At 44.4% G+C, this 21,790-nt stretch overlaps 1 protein-coding gene and 1 non-coding gene across 2 annotated transcripts in view; both read left to right on the forward strand.

The window, feature by feature from the left end:
• The window catches only part of PTCD3 (pentatricopeptide repeat domain 3), a 76,065-nt gene that overhangs the window by 7,163 nt on the left and 47,112 nt on the right, over positions 1–21,790 (forward strand). Inside the window, exons 6-13 of the mRNA XM_056864737.1 lie at positions 144–248; positions 1,100–1,223; positions 3,093–3,208; positions 4,084–4,157; positions 10,343–10,430; positions 10,528–10,588; positions 11,413–11,495; positions 12,992–13,136. Coding sequence (XP_056720715.1) covers positions 144–248; positions 1,100–1,223; positions 3,093–3,208; positions 4,084–4,157; positions 10,343–10,430; positions 10,528–10,588; positions 11,413–11,495; positions 12,992–13,136 — 796 coding nt within the window. The remainder of the gene's footprint in view (positions 1–143; positions 249–1,099; positions 1,224–3,092; positions 3,209–4,083; positions 4,158–10,342; positions 10,431–10,527; positions 10,589–11,412; positions 11,496–12,991; positions 13,137–21,790) is intronic.
• LOC130491022 (small nucleolar RNA SNORD94) lies at positions 11,197–11,341 on the forward strand. Its single transcript, XR_008933858.1, has one exon. It is a non-coding gene; the product is annotated as a small nucleolar RNA SNORD94 (small nucleolar RNA).

The raw sequence follows: 21,790 nt of genomic DNA on the forward strand, positions 1-21,790 counted from the left end.
TATTAAAATGAAATTTTACTTTTGTTAGAGTTACGATAAAGAAGGGAAATGTGTTTGATTCGCTCAGTAGTCCTAAGTGTAGGATCATATTACTGTTAACTGTTTTCAGTAAAGGAGGCAATACAAATATATTCTTTTTGTAGCGTTTATTTTTCATGTCAAAAGAGTCCGGGAAAAATGCAGCCAAATACATAGTTAACACAAATCCTGGATTTTTTAAGAAGGACATCGCTGAACCTCATATACCAGTAAGCTTTCTTATATTTATATCTTATATTCTTATATTTATGTATTTATTATTTTATTTGAAATACTTATTAGTCACCTTTTATACGAACTCAAGGCAGTTTACAACGTAAATAATAATACAGTAAAATACATAGAAACCACAGTAATTTAAAGCTGCTAGAAGGCAGAAGAACTACTCAAGTGCCGTCATAAAACCACCTTCAGCTGCCTTCTCCAAATGGCCAGTGGGGGTGGGCAGGCACAACTCCCTGGCAAGGTTGTTCTGTTATGGTGGGGCTGCCACTGAAAAGACCCTCTTTTGTGTACCTACCAGGTGAGCTTCTTTAATTGATGGGTCAGTCAGGAGGGCCTCTCCCTGTGATTGTAGTTCCTGGGCATGAATGTATGGGAGGAGGCGGTCCTTCAGCTACCCCGGTGCCAAGCCACATAGAGCTTTCAAGGTCAAAACCAACACCTTGAATTGGGTTCAGGAGTGTATCAGAAGCCAGTGTAATTGCAGTAGGATTGGGATCTGTGCTGTGGAACAAAGGCAGGATAATGCTGCTGCAGTTGTCTTGTTTGTGGGCTTCCTAGAGGCACTTGGTTGGCCACTGTGTGAGCTGATTGCTTGACTTGATGGACCTTCGTCTGATCCAGCAGGGCCTTTCTTATGTTCTTATCTCAATAACTGCCCCTGACCTGCTGTCTAGCCACAGCAGTCTGCACTAGTTGCAGCCTCCAAACACTTCCCAAGGGTAGCTCTGAGTAGAGCACATTGCAGTAGTCCAATGTAGACGTAATTAAGGCATGGATCCTGTGGCTAGATCAGACTGAGCCAGGAATAGTTGTCTTCTATTCCTCTTATTTTTAGTGTCTAATGCCGGAGAATTTGGCATTGCAACTTGAAGAAATGACCGAGGCGGCACTTAAAGAACGGATCCAGCTCAGAAAAGTGAAAGCTGCCATAGACATGTATGATCAGCTCCAACAAGCAGGTATCCACCTGACTGTGCCTTCTGGATCCTCTCGCTGAGTCTCATAGAGCATTGTGTTGCAGAACTACTTTTTAGGAAATATTCTTCAAAAATACCAAGACATTATAAAAGTGAATTCATATCTTACATAATAAGCAGCCTGCTTCATGAAGCATGTGAGATGCAAACTCTCTTGTGGTGTTGAATGAATGATCAAACGAGCTGTGGCAAACTGGACAGTATATCCCACCTTTCCAAAGCTGGGAGTATGTGTGTTATGTGGCATAATTACTTTGCTCTTTGTTGGGGGGGGGGGGGAGATTAATATTGTCTTTTGCTTCCAGCAAGATTTCCAGGGGATAAGTAAAGCTCCGTTCGTCAGATACGAAGCTGCCTGTCTGACGAAGAGAGCTTTCACTCTCAAAAGCTTATTCCCTGGAAATCATTTTGTTCTTTAAGATGCTATCGGACTCGAGTCTTGCCATAGTGGCATATTGAAAGAATTCTTGTTGAATTGAACTCATTTGTGGAGGGATGAACCCCAATAGCATAAATTTAGGTTTCATTTCAAAAAGCACTTGCAAGATATCTTGGATTGCTTTATGTATAGTCCTCCAGAACTGCTGACTCTTTTTACATGTCCACCATTGGTGGAAGAATGTCCCTTCAGTCTCCCAACATTTCCAACAGTTCGCATGATTTAAGCATTTTTTGGAGATCTTTTGGCGAAAGATACCATCTATAGAACATTTTATACCAGTTCTCTCTCATCGCTTGTGAGAAGAAAATTTGATTCCCGTCGTCGTCCACAATCGTTCCCAGGCTGCCATTGGAATCATTTCGCCAAAGTTTTGCATCCACTTGATCATGCGCACCATGACTTGTTCTTTTTTTAAAAAAAATTTATTGATTTTTTTTATAATTAAACATAACAAAAAATAAAATAACAAAAAACAATGATAACAATATAAAAAAAGAAAAAAAGAAAAATTATAAAAACTAAAATCATAATACAAAAACAACATTAAAATACACAATCTCAAAAGGAGCATTTCTACATCCAATAACATTACGGTTATACAGTAAAATTCATAAAATATATAGTGCCCCGATAACCACCACCCACCTTAACTGTGCACCCATCACCCTTAGACTTCCAGAGAGGTGTTTTGACAGTATTTCAAAATCTATTAATGTCTTCTACTATTAAAAACGAAACATTAGTTTACAATTCATTAACAATACCTGTGAAATTCATTTTCCCCAATTTATCCCAATATGTGGCGGCCTTTGACCATGTTTTTTTAAATTCATTCATATCTTTATCATGTAAAGAATCTGTAAGTTTGGCCATCCGCATATAAATCCATAGTTTTTTTCTCCATTCTTTGATTGAAGGTTTATTTAAATGCTTCCAGTTTTTAGCAATTATAATTCTCGCTGCCGCAAAACTGTACTGGCATATGACTCTATGACACCTTTATCTAATTTCATTTTTGGAATACCCAATAAACAAAAAGCAGGATCTTTTTTAATTTTTGTATTAATCAACTTGACTTGTTCTGACGCTGTTTCAATTGTTAATAAAATTTGATATATTTTGGAGAGCAGATGTTCCTGTGATTTTGTTATTAGTTGCTCAAAGTCCGTCAATTTTCTCATATTTCCTTTATTATAACAATCAGTCTTCAAACTATGGATTACTAAGCTTCATTGTTCTAACATCACAGAATTTTCTTATCATCTGGTACTAACTCAAATATTAATATTAGCAATTGGAGATGGATTACACGTTTAGCCAAGAGTCATCGAGAGATGAAGATGTGCATGTGACCTAGGTGCAAGAGTAGAATTCCTGACTCAATGTGTTGTTGGTTTTACTGTCTTCAGGAACTTCCATATCTCTGGAGACATCAAACAGTCTTCTGGATCTCTTATGTTTTTATGGAGACAGGGAACCTGTTCAGGCAACCCATTCTGCAGACAACAGGGAATTGGAAGAACAGGTAAGAACAGATAGGTAGGCATTGCTTCACTTATACTACTGAAAATAAGACTTCCAAGTAGGGTATTTTAAAACTAGTATGATGGCTTGTATCGTAATCCCCTCAGAAACAGGACGTTTGGTAGGTTAGAGCAGAACTGCTTACCTTTTCAGAGCTGGCATTGCTATCTTCCCTTGAGAACAGGCTACAGGAAAAGCCCCTTTAAACAGGTGGAAGTATCCCCTTGTCTGGTTTCTCTGGGCGCTGTTGTTTTCTGTTCTGAACCCGTCAACTTGATTGGGGTCCCCTGAGTTTCTGTCTTTGGAGAAAGAGAGTAAAAGGTCTGTCTCTCCATATCATATATCACTTTATAAACCTCTACCCTGTTGTCCTATGGTTATCTTTTTTTCTAAACCGAAAAGTTCCAACCCTTGGGACTTTCCTCATAGAAGGACATGCCAACCCCTCTTGTTTTGGGTGCTGTCTTACCAGCTGTACAATATATTCTTAGAGATGAGGCAAGCATGACTGTGCACAAGTGTTCCAAATACAACCAAGCCTTTAGATCTTTACAAACCCTATAACCCCAAGGCTTCCCCACCCACCCCTGGACAGTCACCTCTAGTTCAGACCTCATCAGTGCATATTTAAAGTTGGGTTTTTTTGCCCCAAATATCCATAATTAAATGGAGCTTCACTTGCTGTGTTTTTGCCTGCCCACCCAGTTTGGAGAGAGCCTTTGGGAGCACTTAACAATCCACTTTGGTTTTTGTATTCCTGAGAAAAAGGTGTCATCCGTAATGTTAGTTACTTTGCTGTTCACCCCCAATTCCAGATACGTTTCGAATAAATAACACCAGTCTGGAAGACTGATACTTGAAATGTTCTTTTTGCAGGAGGAAGAGGTGGAAGCCAGAAAGCAGAGAAGCAGCATGTGGCGTACTTCTGATACCACTTGCTTTAAGTGGAGGTATAAAAGCGGTACCAGTAGTTCCTTGTGACATAATTATATTAGGGAATCCTGAGCACTTCTTAGGTGATACACCTGGTTGGCCACTGTGTGAACAGACTGCTGGACTTGATGGGCCTTTCTTATGTTCTTATGATACTTAGTCCCTTTTCCAAACTGAATTGGTGGGGGGGATCTTCATACCACATGGTGATAAGCTGCCTAGTATAAACATACTAGGTTGGAACCAGACATACAGCTGGATCCAAAAGTGCCCTTCTGCTGAAAGGAGAATGCTGAGCAGAAGCTTCCATGAGCCTGAAGGGTACTTTTGGATCTGCGGTTTGGATCTCAACACAGTGTGCTGTTTAATCTGACCAAATGGTCAGATATTCTGCTGCACAGAGCTTGTAGTAAACAACCAACACTCTGGATAGCCCTGAAATGCATTTAGGTGTTCATTTTATGGCAGGAGGTGAAATGCAGGCCTGTTCTCACAAGTTTGTTCTGAATGGGTGATTATGGGGCGGGGTGGGGGAGGCGTGCATGAATACAGAAGGCAGCTGGTTATGCTCTTAAAAGGTAAAGGTAGTCCACCCAGCTATTTATGTAATCTCCGAGTTGGAAGGGGTCACCAGCGTCATCTAGTTCAACCCACTGCCAGCACAGGAACGACAGCTATAATATCCCCAACAAGTAGGTATCCAATTGATACTTATAAACCGCCAACAATAAAGAATCCACCACCTCATGACATGTTCTAAAGTCGAACAAACCTCACTGTCAGGAAGTTTTTCCTCAAATTTAGACAAAGCCTCCTTAGCCTGAGTCCTCCCATCCAACACGACTGAAAATATATCTGCTCCATACTCCACATGGTATCCCTTTAGGTAGCAGAAGGTGGTAATCATATCACCATGCAAGCATCTTTTCTCCAGTGGAGAGATTCCCAACTTCTTCAGCCTTTTTTTTAATAATTTTTTTTATTGTTTTCTAGTTGCAACACCTTCATCAATCAATCAATCCAATATCGTACATTTGTAATATAAACACCACCCCTTCAATCATTATATGCAATGCTAACAATATAGACTTCCCCTCCCCCCTCCTCTATCCTTTTGATATACCTGTTCTTCCCTTTGCATTTAATTTTTAATCCGTTATAGTAACATAGATTTAAATTTAAATAAACTTTCAGCTATCTTAAAATATAAAATTTAACATTAATACTGATTGGTTCTTGTAGGTTATCCGGGCTGTGTAACCGTGGTCTTGGAATTTTTACACAGCCCGGATAACCTACAAGAACCAATGAACTCTGACCGTGAAAGCCTTCAACAATATTAATACTGATATTTGATAAACAGGATTAGAGCAGTACATATCCTTTAATTTCTCCCATATACAGTTCATTTACACAGTAAGTCGTCCATGCCTCCCATTCTCCCGCATATTCAATATTCTCTTTTTGATTTATTAATGCGGTTAATGTAGCCATTTCTGCCAGTTCTAACATTTTTTGTATTCAGTCACTCTTATCTGGTGTCTCTGATGATTTCCATTTTGCTGCATATACCAGTCGTGCAGCCGTGGTGGCATATATAAAAAATGATCTCAGAGTTAAAATGGAATCCAATATGATACTTAGCAGCATCATTTCTGGTGTTTTAGGAATATTTTGTTGTAATATTAATTCATTATAAATCATATCCCAGAAGTTCTTTGCTTTTTCACATAACCACCAAACATGATGAAAAGAGCCAATCTCGTCCTTACATTTCCAACAGTTTGGTGACATTGTTTTATACATTGTAGCTAGTTTTTTTGGTGTCAAATACCATCTGTAAATCATCTTGTATATATTCTTTCTCAATGATTGTGAAAGTATGGATTTCATGTCTCGTGACCAGAGTCTTTCCCATCTATTCAATGGAATGTTGTGGCCCAGCGTCTGTGCCCAAGTAATCATCGTAGGTTTGATTTGATCTTGCTCTGTATATATAGTTAACAGCAGTTTATACATCTTTGAAATTAAATGATCATTGGTGTCCAACAACATTTGTTGTAAAGTTGATTTTTCTTTGATAAAGCCTATCTTCATATCCTGAGTATATACAGACTTTAATTGATGATATTGAAACCAAGTCAAATGTTCTTTTAATTCTTCATGTTCTTTTAGGGCACATCTGTTGTAGTCCCATTTTAGAAGGTCCTGATATACAACAAATTGGGAAGGTTTCAGTGGTCGTAGTGTCAACATCTCTTTCGATGAAATCCACAATGGCATTTTAGTTTCGAAAAGATGTTTATACCTTTGCCAAATTTTTATTAAAGAAGATTTAACAATATGATTCTGAAATGCCCTATGCATTTTAAGTTTATCATACCGCATGTAACCATTCCACCCGAATCTATTGTCAAAGCCTTCTAAATCCAATAAACTAGTATTTTTCAGTTGAATCTAATCCTTTAGCCACACAAAGGCCAAAGCCTGTGCATACAGTTTAAAATTAGGAAGAGCAAATCCTCCTCTTTCTTTAGAATCCACCAAATATAGGCAATTCTAGGTTTTTTCCCTTGCCAAACAAAATTCAATAGGTCCTTCCTCCACATGTCAAAGTATTTTGCTTGTGTAATTATTGGTAGGTTCTGAAATTAAAACAACAGTCTTGGCAATATGTCCATTTGAACTACTGAGATACGTCCCAGAAAGGAAATGTTTTTATTAGACCACATTATCATATCTTTTTTAATTACTCCCCACAGTTTGACATAGTTATTGACAATTAAATCTTTACTTTTATTTGTAATCCAAGTACCTAAGTACTTTACTTTGTTTGTTTTCTCCCATCCTGAAATATATACAAAGTCTTTTTGTTCTCCACTTGAGAGATTTTTAAACAATATCTGAGTCTTATCTTGATTAATCTTAAATCCCGAAACATCACCATATTGCTTCAATAAATCCAACAGAGAATTTATAGATTGATTCGGGTCGTTCAGAATGAGTAGTAAATCATCTGCAAAAGCTCTCATTTTAAATTCATGTTTGTTTATCTTAAGGCTATGGATTGCATCTTACAACATAAAGTTTCTAGGACTAGAATAAAGAGCAGAGGAGAGAGCGGACAACCTTGTCTAGTTCCTTTTTGTATTTCACAATTATCGGAAATTGATTCATTTACTAATATTTTAGCTTTCTGAGTTGTATATATAGCATCAATTACAGTCTGAAATCTTGTCACCAAAGTTTTTCCAAAACTTTTTTCATATATTCCCATGAAACCATATCAAAGGCCTTCTCCGCATCCTCCTTAGTAGTTTAGCCTGAGTCCTGCCATCCAACACGACTGAAAATATATCTGCTCCATACTTCACATGGTATCCCTTTAGGTAGCAGAAGGTGGTAATCGTATCACCATGCAAGCATCTTTTCTCCAGTGGAGAGATTCCCAGCTTCTTCAGCCTTTCTTCATAGGACACGGTCTCCAAACCCCTCACCAGCTTTTGTTGCCCTACACTGAACTCCTTCCAGTTTATTGACATCCCTCCTAAACCATTGTGCTCAAAACTGAACACACTTGTTCCAGCAGTCTTCATGTGCGCCACCTCTCGTTCCGGCAGCCCCGTCTCATTCGACACTTTCTGCTTCTCCCCCTGTCATCGCGCAGCTCTTCAGTGCTGCTCTTCACCCCCCTCCCTTCCCAGCACCTCAGCTGGGAGTTTTCCGGTCCAGTGTCGCCCTTCGCCTCAGAGGGAGATCAAAATAGGTTTTTCTTCAGTTGATTTTAATTCCCTATTAGAGGCAAAATTTATAGGTCCCACTGTCCAACTCTTTTAATTAGAGCCAGGGCACCCCGAGACTGGGCTTTCCCCTCCTGTAGTTTAGTTGCCTTTAGTTTCGGTTTGTGCCACATTACCTCTTCTCGGTTCAACGGAGAACGTACAGCATCTGTAACTGTTTACAGGTCGAGCTGTTGTCCTGGAGAAATCCAGGGGTGAGTCCTCAGGTCTGTTGAGTTAGAGTGGGCACGGAGCAGTCTTAGATTAATAAAAATAAGGGAAGAGGAAAGTTGGGGGGGGAGAGATGGCGGGTATAGGCCGACTCGGGAGAAACCCGATTCCACTGCCAGTTTCGCCTGGATCCCGTTTTAAGCAACGGGAGTCCGGTTCTTACGGACCTCAAGTTAATGAGGGGTGGTGGTAGTTCAGAGCTGAATTCTGTACCCCCGAAGCCCCTGGGACTCCTCCAGCTGGCAGGTGCCTCAGGCAGTTGGCTAAAAGCTGTCCTGCCCGGCGGCCATGTTTCTGGAAGATCCCAATTTTATACTAAACTTTTAAAGATAATTCTCTCTTGATTCCTTCATATACTGAGAAGTGGCAGAGAGAAATCAATTCTAATAACTCTGAGGATGACTGGACATTATTTGGAAGATGTATCCTCTTAAGTCAGCTTCTACCAACATTAAAGAACTAGCTTATAAAATCATGAGCCAGTATTATCTCACGCCCTCTCGCCTTCATCATATCATACCAGGGCACTCAGGTTTATGCTGGAAAGGCTGTGGCAACTCAGCTAATTTTTTACACTGCTGGTGGACATGCCCAAAAGTTAGTTTATTTTGAGACAAGATCTTGCGAGCAATAGAATTAATCACGCAATACAAAGTCCCTCATGATGCCTTAATTGTCCTACTAAAAAAATTTGATATACAACAACTCTCTACCCAAAAAAGGGAACTGGTTTCAATACTGCTACTGGCAGCAAAATTTCTGATTGCCTTGTACTGGAAAAAATCAAAGATGCCTTCTACTGGGCAGTGGAATGAGAAGATGTGGAATCTTTTAATTTTAGATAAGGTATCTTCACAACTCAAAGTAATAAATAACTTATCTTACTCTACAAACTTTTAAAATAGTTGGCTGCCTTTTCTAGAATATGTGGAAAAGGGGGCATCACGAAATAAACGATGCCCACAAAACTATCATGATTTGCATTTATTAAGTTCTGCTAAGTGAATACAACAAATGGTATGATTTCTGTAAAAGGTATTGATGGATAATTTTAAAACATATTGGAACCGAGTATTGAAACATATCTCGACTGTACGATGTTTAACGTACTTTCGTATTTTTATTTTGTTGTTGTTGTTATAAAATAAACTTAAAATAAAGAGTTAAAAAATGCCTGATGAAATTTATAGAATGACAGATTTTAATTTTCCTGGAGATCCTAAGGTTTATTTGTTGGGCTCAACAAAACATACATCAATGGTACATGACATGATTACCCTTGCAAGAATGTTTATAAATGAAAATTTTCAAATTCGCTAAATATGAAAAAAATTGATTACAAAAACATGGCAAAAGGTGAAATTGGCAAAGTTGACAGAACTAGTGGAATTGTGTGATAAGAGACTAAAGAAACCTTATTTCACTCAGGACTGGCAAACTTTCTATAGCTTCTGGAATAGGAAGTATCATTTAACAGCCAATATATATAACTGCAGTTTTTTTAATAGATGTTTAATCAGGGAGCTGGGGGCCAGGATGTGAAAAAGAATGAGTTAAAATGACAATTATATCTATCAGACAGAAAAATGTGGGATTGTGGTTAGGTAAGGTAAGGTGGGTTTTAAGTTTGATGTGGGTAGGTTTGGGTAATGTAGTTTGTGAAAATGATTAAGTTGATGATAGGTAGTTTATTATAATAAAATTAAAGATGGTAATGTTATGAGGAATAGACTGAAAAATTGTTTGGTTATTTGATTATAATCCTTTGATGTTTATAGGTTTTTCTTTTATTGTGATGGCTGATGGGTTTTTGGTGGGTTTTTCCTAATGTTTTGTATTTTGATTGATTATATATCACCCTCACCTGTATGCATTTGTACATTTATACTTTGTCTTAAGAGATGACCCTGCTGCTAGTCAAGTGCTGCCAACCAGACACAAGTTTTCTCTTGCTTCTTTACCTGTTGCATGCTTTTGAGATCATGCGCAAATGTGAACTGGTTTTCCCAAATAAATGTTGACGTGGATCAGAATGCCTGTGCCCAGCCCAAGGAAGTATTAGAGAATTTTGGAATTTTCTCTAGCATGCTATGCTTGTGACAAGGAAACAAACCCATTTTCATTGCAAGTGTTTTTAGTATTGTGTATTTAAACTAATATTGTTAAATTCCTTTCCCCACTCTTGAGCACAGGGAGAACAACAGCGCTGAGAGGATATTCAACCTTATGCCAGAGAAAGATGCGCATTCATATTGCACAATGATCAGAGGAATGGTGAAGGTGCGGTTGTCATCTTCGTTGAATGCCTGATTCATTTTGGCTTTTCCCAGCAGATCATTATAACTGTCTCTCCAAATTTTTTTGGGTATATTTTCAGCACAGAGCATACTCCAAGGCTTTTGACACGTACACTGACTTGTTGAACAACAGGCTTAACGGTGAGTCTTATTTTGGGCCACATGCAGCATATTAGCATGGGAAATTTTGCCTAATGTCACAAGGCTTTTTGCTTTCCCCCATATAATTTACCCCCCCCTTTATAGATAGATATAAAACCTCTTATCCCACCCCTTGAAAGGTGCATTTCACTCCTGCCCCCCCCCCAGGGCTTTCACTGTAGCTACTGCAAACCTGTGGAACAGTTCGTCCAGAAGAAGTTAAGAAGGCCTGCTTGTCTTTTGCACTCTTTTGAACTTTGTAAGAGAGCCTTTGGAATCTCTCAATCTCTTTGGAGTCCGTTGGTCCTTGGAGGCAAGGATCTCTTTGGAATGTTATTTATTAGCTTTCTGCTGCTTCCTGTTTTAATTCATGTGTGTTTTTTAAATTCTGTTACCTGTCTTGGGTACCAGCTGCCTTAGAAAAAGTCAGGCTTATACATTCTCTAAGGACCTGAATAATATGTCTTGGATCTGGTCTGTGGTGCCTGAGTCAATGTCTGATTTGCCATCATTATTACTATGTTGACTGTTCTCTTGGCAGAAACTTGACTCCTGTGCCGGTGGATGATGGCGGGGGTTTGACTTCCTTATCATTTTGAGTTTTGTTTGTGGCAGTGATGATTGGCGCAGGGGTACAGACCTCAGCTAGATCATGGGAGCTGAGTGTAAGCTGTCTGTGTTCCAGCACTGCTGGCATGTCGCTGGCTTCCTGGAGAGTAGCTTACATGAGAACTTTGCCTTATGCTGAGCCACTTTAGACATACTTGCAAATGTGAACTAAGCAGCCGCTTAGAGCGTTAACTGCCTTTCCAATTTTTTTTCAGGTGATGTGTACACCTTTAATGCATTAATTTCATCAGCTGTAGAAGTAAAAAATAAATATGCTGAACGATGGGAGCTTGTTGAAGTAAGTACGCATGGGAGATATGTTTGCAAGCATCTGTCTAGAACATTTTGATCCTTTTCTACTTTCAGGGAGCTCAAGGTTCTCCTTTTCTCACTTTATCCTCACAAAACCCTGTGAGGTAGGTTAAGCTGAGAGAGCCTGCGGGGTGCGGGGGCCAGGGTCATGCAACAAACGCCGTATGGGCTGGGGCGGGGGGGGGGAGAATTGAACCCATATCCTACTTTCTAAATGTGTATTGCAGCTGAAAAATATATAATATGTTTGGTGATTATTATATGCAAAAAAGTTAAAATATAACAAGATTCCAAATTGTACGCTTGTTTTGAACCATTGTTACATTTATGCTAAAAATCTTTCAGTATAGGTAATACTCCACTGCAGAACATGAATTGTTGAGGTAGGCAGCTGAATCCGAGTCCAAGACCAGAGTCTAAACCCTTTAAAATAGCAGGGTTGCTTTGGGATTAACTTAAATTTACCCTTGTTATTTACATAATGCCATAAGTATAAAGGTAAAGGTCCCCTGTGGAAGCACCAGGTCATTCCTGACCCATGGGGTGACATCACATCCCAACGTTTACTAGGCAAACTTTGTTTACGGGGTGGTTTGCCAGTGCCTTCCCCAGTCATCTTCCCTTTACCCCCAGCAAGCTGGGTACTCATTTTACCAGCCTCGGAAGGATGGAAGGCTGAGTCAACCTTGAGCCGGCTACCTGAAACCGACTTCCGTCGGGATCGAACTCAGGTCGTGAGCAGAGCTTGGACTGCAATACTGCAGCTTACCACTCTGCGCCACGGGGCTCTTAAGTATATCTGATCTCAACTGGATGTACAGTGGGGGGAAATGAATCCCAATGACAGTTACAAAGGCTGAATTAAGCCTTTAAGATGTAAGTTTGACATCTGATTAGCACATACACAAAGAGTGTTAAAAACAACATTTGAATGCTACAATTCTGTCACATGTGCAATCACCAGGCATCCCACTGAATCAAACTAAGCTGCCACAGGTCAGAACATGAGGTGAATATCCAGTGGGACGGGCATCAAGGGAAGCCTTCTTGAAGAGGAGAGTTCTTTCTCTTTCAAAATGGTGGAAGCAAACCCCTTTCTTACGGAAGTATTTACCACTTCCGGGACCAAATCAGCCAGTCTCCCTGGTTCAGTATTACTGACCATGATGGGTAAGGGTTGAACATTGATCTGTTAGCTAACCATTTTGGGCTGTGGCAAACTCTTAGCATTTGAACTTGGACTGATGATCTGCAGCTTTAAAAAAGTATACTTGAATATAAAACATATTGGCTTCAACGGAACATCTTGATGTAGTTCATCTGGACAAATATTTAGATCAGGGATAGAGCCGTTCTCTGCTGTTGGGAACAGGGTGTGAGCCAAGAACTTGTGCTGTTGTGAGGGGAAACCCCTACATCTTTATAGTGTTGAACTAGTTCTAACTCTTTCTCATCTTGCTTCTCGGGTTCATCTTTTAACAGGACTTGCTGAGGCAGATGGCTCAACAGAATGTGCAGCCAAACCTGCTAACCTTTAATTCGGTGATGAAGGTGCTGGGGCAGTGCGGTTCTCTAGGCAGGAGTCTGGCCTTGCAGACCTTGAGCGAGATGAGGGCGCTCCGTATAGGTAAAAAGTTATTTGCAGTCTCAAGGCTGTTGGAGTTCTGTGTTTCCAAAGCATTCCAGTGGGAGACTTTGACTGATGCTGTCGGCGTGGCTGGAAAAAAGGGCTGCTGTGATCACATATATTGATGCAGCTGCCTAGACATTGAGTCCCTGGTTCACAGTGGTGGTGCCTGTGCATGAGCATAGCATGCTTACAAGCGAGGGCACTGTTGCACGGAAAGTTAATCGTTGTAGCTTCTGGGCAGTCCCACACTGGAACTGTGTGCGCAGGCCAGCCGCGGAAAAGATGGCCAGTGCTTTCTAGTCTACTAGGAGTGCCTCTCCTCCCTCTGCGCTTTCCCTCTGTCCAAAACCCTCACGTGACCAGGAGGAGGGGCGCTGCTCCCTCAGTTCTCTTTTTGCCACCTTGAAGAGAGGATCTCCGTTGCCGTTCTCCATTTTTTCCTCACCTCATTCTTGAGGCTGAGGAGACTTGTTCCCTCAAAAGTTTTTTGTTTTGTTTTGTTATTAGTACTCATTCTTGTAAGGAATAATCTACCGTATATACTCGCGTATAAGCCGAGTTTTTCAGCCCAAAAAAAGTGCTGAAAAAGCCCAACTCGGCTTATACGCGGGTCAATACGGTAGGGGGGGAGGGACGGAGGGGAAGGAAACTTGCCGCCTCCGCCGCGCACCTTCCCTGCGTGCCAGGAGCGGCCCGCGGGGCCTCCTGGGCACAGGGAGGGGGCTGCCGCCCCCGACTGCCCATGCGCCTTCTCTGCGGTCTGGGAGAGGTCTCCCTATCACCATCGAAGGGAGCTGAGGTTTTGGCCAAAGTGTGATGACTTGAGGCCGTTCAGCATCTCCAGTGACAGCTCAGTGGCACTTTTAAGAGGAGCTTTTGTCAGTCTGACTCGCTTCTCAGATATCCATGTGTCTCATGGCCTATGCCCGTCTATTCCTTTAACCTGGACCGGTCTTTCGAGACTGCCCTAGTCTATGCCAGGAATTAGTGTTGAAAAGAAGAGAGAAAAGATAAGAAAACGGGTTGTTCCTGTGGCTGCACAGGGAGGCAGTGCGTTCTCAGTCCGGCTGGACAACACTCCGTGGGGAGTGACAGGGCCTGTTGTTGGACGCTTAAGAGTCACCTTCCCCTGCTTCCAATAACGTGGTGTGTCAGGATTGTGCGCACGTTTTTCCCATGTGCAAGATCCCAGGTTCCATCCTTGGCATCTCCTACTGAAAAAAGTCCCTGGTAATTGGACTTGTCCAAAGTCCTTTAAATTCATTCATCCGTCCTCTGTGATGATTTACGCCGCAAGAGAAAAATTCTGTGGGCTGCTCGCTTGTCCACCACTTACAGGTTTCCGGCAATTCTTTTCACACCTCTGTCACTTTGTGTGGGCAGACCCAAGATCTCCCCGCCTCTCCTCTCCGGGGAGGTCGCCTGTCTTCCCGTTAATTAGACGACTCAGTTCAGTATTCCCCCGGGAGACAAAAAGGGCGCTCTTTTGAAGGGTTCGTAGGTGTTGAGGAGGCTACCTGAAAAGGCCTTCGTTCAGGTCCAGGTCATCTGATTGTGCGCATTATGGTCTGTAAATGTTTGCTTGGCCGCCTTATTCATAGACCTCCACACCCTTCCTGCCGAGAGTCCCTCTGCCGTTGGGGGTGGAAGTCGCCAGTGGCAGAATTCGAACATTTCTCCTTGTTCAGGAGGGTGCCTTGGCTGTTTTACGAAATGCACAGCCCAGGCTGCTGTATTCTTTTCCCTGCTCTGTTGAGGGTCGGTTGTTGATCCTTTCCAGGGAAAGCCTTTTTATCCTGCTGATTGTTTCCCTTTGCCTTTCTCAGTCTTTAGTGGATCCTTTGATTACGATGGTGGTTGCCTTTTCTTTCTTTTTTTTGCTTTTCCTGACAGGGCCCCGCTGTGACTGGGGAATGCCCTTCTAATCCTGTGGCAAGGTAGTCTGTTTCTACGTTTGTTTGTCTTATATGCTGGCCGTTCTGCTGTGCAGAAGTTTCATTTGTGGTGCACGAGGGCCACCCTTTTTTTTGGCCTCATCCAGCCTACTTCACTGCTGTCATTATTATGGTGCTGATCTACTTATTCTCACTCCTGCTAACGACTCTTTGGTACTTTCGATCAGCTTCTTTCCTGCCTTGTAGCAATAGCCTCAAATTTTTTGTATGGCAATACAGAAAGTACCATATCTTGCACCTCTAAGTGGAATGAGGACATTGTGGGTTCTAACCTGTGCCCCCTCCAGTCATGAAATTTCCCAGTGTTAGGGTGTCTGATACCCTGGCGAGGGATGGTCTCTCAGTCCCATGTCTCACAATGCTATCCTTACACTTCTTTCTGATGCCAGACATCTGTGCACTCCTTACATTCCTCGATTGTGACTTGCTTTGGGTTGCCAGGGACCCAACATTACTTTGTATTGATCTTTCAGGCTCCAAGAAGGATGGGTCACCATCCTCACACAGCCCATCCTTGTGGGTGTGAGAGGCTCTCACACTCTTGTGTTGAGCGCAGGGCTGCTCGATGCCACTTCATGTATCACGGCCGTCTCCAACAGAGCGCTGTTTTTCTTTGCCACGTTCCTGCATGTATTTTGGTTGAGACATCTGTGGAGAACTCCCTGCTCTTTTATAAGGTGACTCTAGGTGAATGTAAATATGGGACACGAAAGGTTGGGAGGGTGGTGTCAGGCATTTCAGTTGCTGTTCACTTTCACTTCCTGCCAACCAGACTCAAGGAATGTTATGCCTACTGTTATGCCTACTGAACTGCAGCCAAGGTTGCAAAGACTGTTATGCCTACTACACTCTGTTTGAAGCTCTGGGAAACTACTTTGTTTCTGATATGTAATCTCTCGCCCTTCCTGAGCATCTATATTACCAAGTTTCAGCCAGACAGCCTCATAGCTGTCACCCTTTCCTTTATGCTCTGTTATTCTATTTGACCAGTAAAGACCAGCTTCTTTGGACCTGATTGTCTATGTCGTGGTTTCTGGTTCATTTGGACCAAGGGCTCACATTGTGACAGCTATCACTCTATCTACTTTCCTCTGTCAGGCTGGAGCCCAGGAGGGTTCGCCTGCCACTCGGATGGGAGCGAGGAGAGCGCTCTCTGAGTGATTCCACAGGGGCTGGTGCCCCGTGCGGCTCGTCCCAAACCAGCTGGTTGTGATTCCCGGACTGCGGGTGTCTGGACCAACCCTGGAAGGTGACGACCCCAATCTCTTACGGGACGTTGTAGCTGAGCTAAGCAGGACTAGCACGGACGTTAGTCGCCTTAATGGATTACTACAGTCCCAATGGCGTTCTCTAGTGACTTCTCCTTGGATGAATGACGTTGAGGATGCCAACACCTGTTTAGACCTCCAAGTCCTTGATCGGTTGGTAGATGATGCCCAACTGGCGGCGGAGGATTTACAAATACTAACCGGTTTGTTGGATAAACTTATTGCTCGTGAAACTCACTCAACAGGAGCCATGGCAGGAGCCACACCGGCAAGTTTTTCTTTGGTGCCGAATGCAGCAGACTGTCAGGCAGAGGCGAGACGGATCGCTATCCAAACAGCGCTTCTATTTGTGGATCTAACCAAGGATACTACGGTAGCCACTCTATCACAATTGTTGTCCCCAACTTTCGGGGCTGATGCACCTGCGCTCGCGGTCCAGATTCAACCGCTGTTGGGTGGGGAGTCCGAACCGCTCCTCGCCGTCTTGGAGAAAGAACTTCTACCGCTTGTGACCGCAGGTGTTGCCTTGAAACTCGAGGCCGCCCAAGCTCTCGCGGACAGAGAAGCAGCGGTGGCGGCGGAGGCGGCGGCCAAAGCTCAAGCCGCACAGGACAGGGAACAACAGTTGGATGCGGAACGAGCACGGGCGGGTGTGCGCCCCAAAGACCCCGGTCGAACCGGCCCTTCGTGGGGACCAACGTTTTCCCCGACTTTTGCCCCGTCCCGCCTCGCAGAACGGCTTCGGGGATCCGACAATTCTGACGAGGAGGACTTGTATGGAGACAACTCCCACTGGGCCACGGGCTTCCGGGCCAGCCAGTCGCATCGTACGGGGGGACCTGAAGACGAGGTGCACTTGTTGTGGGCGCAGAACCGGGAGTTATATGATCGTGTAGACCGTCTCCAGGATCAAATGGAACGTTTGTTCCAAGAAACGAACGATTACAGCGGGGGCAGGTGACTCCGACGCTGCCCATTCTTCCTGGGCCCGCCGCACCAGTTCACCCACCAGTTCAGCCGGTGGTGCCAGCTCAACCACCAGCTAACCTCCCCGTTCAACCACTGGTCCCCGGAGCGCCAGTTGCACCAGCTCCCGGGGCACCCGTACAGCCGGGACAACCCATACCCGGTCCATGGAAGCAACCCCGATTGAAAACGACCTATGATGGCTCGCTCGAGACTCTGCCCTGTTTCCTACATCAAGTGGACAGTTATATGCGGGAACAAGGGCAATTCTTTCCCACAGAGGATAGCCGGATCCGTTTTGTAGCTTCTCTATTGACGGGGAAAGCAGCTGACTGGATGGTCCTCCAATTTGACACTCGGTCTAGGTCTATCCGCTCCCTCAGTAATTTCATGACTGCCTTGCGGAGACGGTTTGAAGACCCCTTTATGGGAGAACGAGCCAAAGCAGAACTTCTACAACTCAGGCAGGGCTCTTCTCCAGTCCGAGAGTTTGCAGATGAATTCCAGAGACTAGCCAGTAGAATAGTAGACTGGCCGGAGGCCACCCTAATCCACTACTTCAGGGAAGCCTTACACCCTGACATTTTGAACTGGTCATATATGCGAGGCGATCCTAACACCCTTGAAGATTGGATTTTACTGGCTGAAGAAGTTGAAAGCCGCCGGCGTTTCATTTCCCTGGTCCGGCAACGAAACAAGGATAAGAGCGCCCAGAAAGCCCCATCAAGAGCACCGCTCCCCAGCCTGCGGAAACCAACGCGATGTGAGCTCTTGACCCATCGAACCAGAAATCACCACAGAGACAATCAGATTCCAAGCAGATGGCTTTACTGGTCAAATAGGCAATACAGTGCATGGAAGGCAAGATGACAGCTATGGCTTGTCTTGCCCGTTATTTGGAAATATAAGGCAGAGAAACGGCGGGAGATTACAAAGCATAAACAGAGCATTATTTCCCAGGAGTGGCGTTCCCAGGCTTTGGTATGTGTAGCCGTCCTTGAGTCTGGACGGTTCAGCAGAGAAACGAAAGGAAACATCTAAACCGAGATAACAGCCTGACATCCTGCTCCCCTTAAGGCCCCCTCCCATCCGGCAAGGGGGCTGGTCTGTCCGGGTAGGCATTGTGAAAGGCGTTGACGAGTTTGGGGGCGGAGACATCCCGCGCGCGAACCCATTCGTCATAGGCAGGGGGGAAGTGTTTCCAGCGGATCAGGTATTGCAAGGCCCCGTGGTGTATGCGGGAATCCAGGATTTTGGAGACTTCGAAATGTTCCTCCCCCCCCCCACCATTATGGGTTGTTCAGGAGGCGGCTCCGGGTGCCATTGTGGGGAAGCAACATGGGGCTTTAGAAGGCTGACATGGAAAACGGGGTGCACACGCCTCAGAGTTCTGGGGAGAGACAGTTCCACCGTGACAGGATTTATGAGGCGGGTGATGGGAAATGGGCCAATGTATCTAACACTGAGCTTATGGCAAGGACGGGTGGAGCGCAGGTTCTTGGTGGAAAGGTATACCAGGTCACCCACTTGCAGGTCCATACTTGGGGAACGATGCTTGTCAGCCTGCGCCTTGTATTTGCGCTTGGCTCGGTCCAGGTTGCTAATCAGCCAGAGCCATGTTGTACGGAGGGTGTGAGCCCATGAGGCAATGTCGGCATCCCCCTCCCCCTCTGATCCTTCTACAGGGGTGATATGACCGAAGTCCTGTCCATATACCGCGTAAAACGGGCTGAAACCTGTGGATTGATGTACAGCATTATTGTAGGTATATTCTGCAAAAGGCAACAGTTCCACCCAGTCATCTTGGTGGTAATTGACATAACAGCACAAATAACATTCGAGTACAGCATTGACACGTTCAGTTTGACCATCCGTTTGGGGATGGTATGCACTAGACAACCCTTGTTCCACCCCCACCAATTTGAGAAAAGCTTTCCAAAACTTAGCAACGAAACTACTTCCGCGGTCGCAGATTATCTTGCGCGGAAACGAATGTAGTCTAAAGACATGTGACACGAAGAGGCGGGCCAACTTCTGAGTGGAGGGGATCCCCGCACATAGAACCAAATGTATTTGCTTAGAAAATAAGTCAGTGATAACCCATAACACAGTTTTTCCCCTGCTGAGAGGGAGATCCGTCATAAAATCCATAGCAATCACTTCCCAGGGTTTGCTGAGTATTTCAAGTGGTTGCAGTTGTCCTGGGGGTTTGCCTTGAGATCGTTTGACCGTGGCGCAAACAGGACAGCTGCGAATGAAAGAGTCAATGTCAGAACGCATTCCCCCCCACCAGAACTGCCTGCGCAACAGGTGAAGGGTCTTTAGGAACCCAAAGTGTCCAGCTGTTTTTACTCCATGAGCCAAATGCAAGACTTCTTTTCGGAGCGTTTTGGGCACGTATAATTTCGAGTCTTTGTACCAACAACCTCCTCGTTCGATTACATCGGGAGGCAGGGTTTGAGCGGAGCGTTCCATAAGGCATTGTGCCCGAAGGGAATTTAAGAAAGACTCGGAGACGGGAACCCCCCCTTTTTTACGGTGGAAGCAGGAGCAGATATGGGGGTCGACGAGGGGGAAGCGCTTATGTGCGGTGGTCCGCTGACTGCAGGCGGCTTGGCGGCCAGTTGGGTTGGAGGAGTTGATGCGTCGGCCACTGCGTGCTTCCGTTGTGGGGGCAGTGTTTGGGATCGGGTTTGTACAGCCAGCACGGGTAGGGCTTCTCTTTGCGCGGGCGTAAATAAAGAGTCTGTTGGCCGATCGAGTTTCACCGGGTACTGAGGCAGTCGGGAGAGAGCATCTGCGAGAACGTTTTGTTTCCCAGGGACATGCTTCAGGACGAAACGAAACTGAGCAAAGAAATCCGCCCAACGCTGTTGTTTCGCAGACAATTTATGGGTCCCCGTGAGGGCAGCTAGATTTTTGTGATCGGTCCAGACTTCAAAGGGTACTTTAGACCCCTCCAGGAATTGTCGCCACAGAGTAAGTGCATGGTGAACGGCCGATGCTTCTTTCTCCCAAATGGGCCAGTTCAATTGGGAGTGCGCACATTTCTTTGAGAAATTGGTTTTTAGAAGGTCGGTGATGTGCAGCGCTATTTGGGCAAAGTTAGGGATAAATCCCCGGTAGAAATTAGCAAAGCCCAGAAACTGTTGTACTTGCTTGCGGTTGGAGGGAGGGGTCCAATCGAGGACGGATTGGACCTTGGCCGGGTCCATGCTAAGGCCATGGTGGGAGATTATATATCCCAAGAAAGTTATTTTGCTCTGATGAAATTCGCATTTAGCCAACTTTGCAAAGAGTTGGTGACTGCGCAGGCGCTGCAGAACATCTCGGACCAGAGCGACATGCTCAGCCATGGTTTTTGAATAAATAAGAATGTCATCTAAATAAACCACCACTCCGCGGTACAGTAAATTGTGGAGGATTTCGTTGATGAGTTGCATGAAGACCCCTGGGCCCCTTTTAACCCGAAAGGCATCACAAGGAATTCAAACATTCCAAAACAGCTAGAGAAGGCAGTGAGGGGTTCGTCTCCCTCGCGGATACGGACGCGGTAGTAGGCTTCTACTAAGTCCAACTTGGAGAATATACGTCCCTCCTGCAACTGCCCCAAAATATCTGAAATCAGTGGGATAGGGTAGGCGTTGGCTTGGGTAACTGCATTGAACTTTCGGAAGTCGATGCATAGGCGCAGGTCGCCCTCTTTTTTTCGAACAAAAAATGCGGGGGCTGAGTTGGGAGCATTCGATGGGCGAATGAACCCTCTGGCAAGGTTTTTATCCAAAAAGTCCCGTAGTACAGTGCGCTCGGAAGCGCTCATAGGGTAAATCTTACTCTTGGTTAATGTGCAGTCCTTCACCACCTCAATTGCACAGTCAGTGGCACGGTGGGGGGGTAAGGCATCACATTCTTTAATGTTAAAGACATCCGCAAAGTCCTGGTATACGTCAGGTAGGGACGGTGTCAGGCTGTTATCTCGGTTTAGATGTTTCCTTTCGTTTCTCTGCTGAACCGTCCAGACTTCAAGGACGGCTACACATACCAAAGCCTGGGAACGCCACTCCTGGGAAATAATGCTCTGTTTATGCTTTGTAATCTCCCGCCGTTTCTCTGCCTTATATTTCCAAATAACGGACAAGACAACTCATAGCTGTCATCTTATCCTCAATGCACTGTATTGCCTATTTGACCAGTAAAGCCATCTGCTTGGAATCTGATTGTCTCTGTGGTGATTTCTGGTTCGATGGGTCAAGAGCTCACATTATGACAGCTAACACTACTCTTCGTCATCGATTCTTTAGTCAGGCTGGAGCCCTGGAGGGTTCGCCTGCCACTCGGATGGGAGCTAGGAGGGCGCTCTCCGAGTGAACCGTGACTACTGCTTCTTGGAACCCTGGAGTCCTCCTCAGAGGATCCTACCCTTCTACAGGACATAGTAGCTGAACTCTTTAGGACTAATTCA

The sequence above is a fragment of the Euleptes europaea genome, chromosome 18, assembly GCF_029931775.1.
Source record: "Euleptes europaea isolate rEulEur1 chromosome 18, rEulEur1.hap1, whole genome shotgun sequence".
NCBI lineage: Eukaryota > Metazoa > Chordata > Lepidosauria > Squamata > Sphaerodactylidae > Euleptes > Euleptes europaea.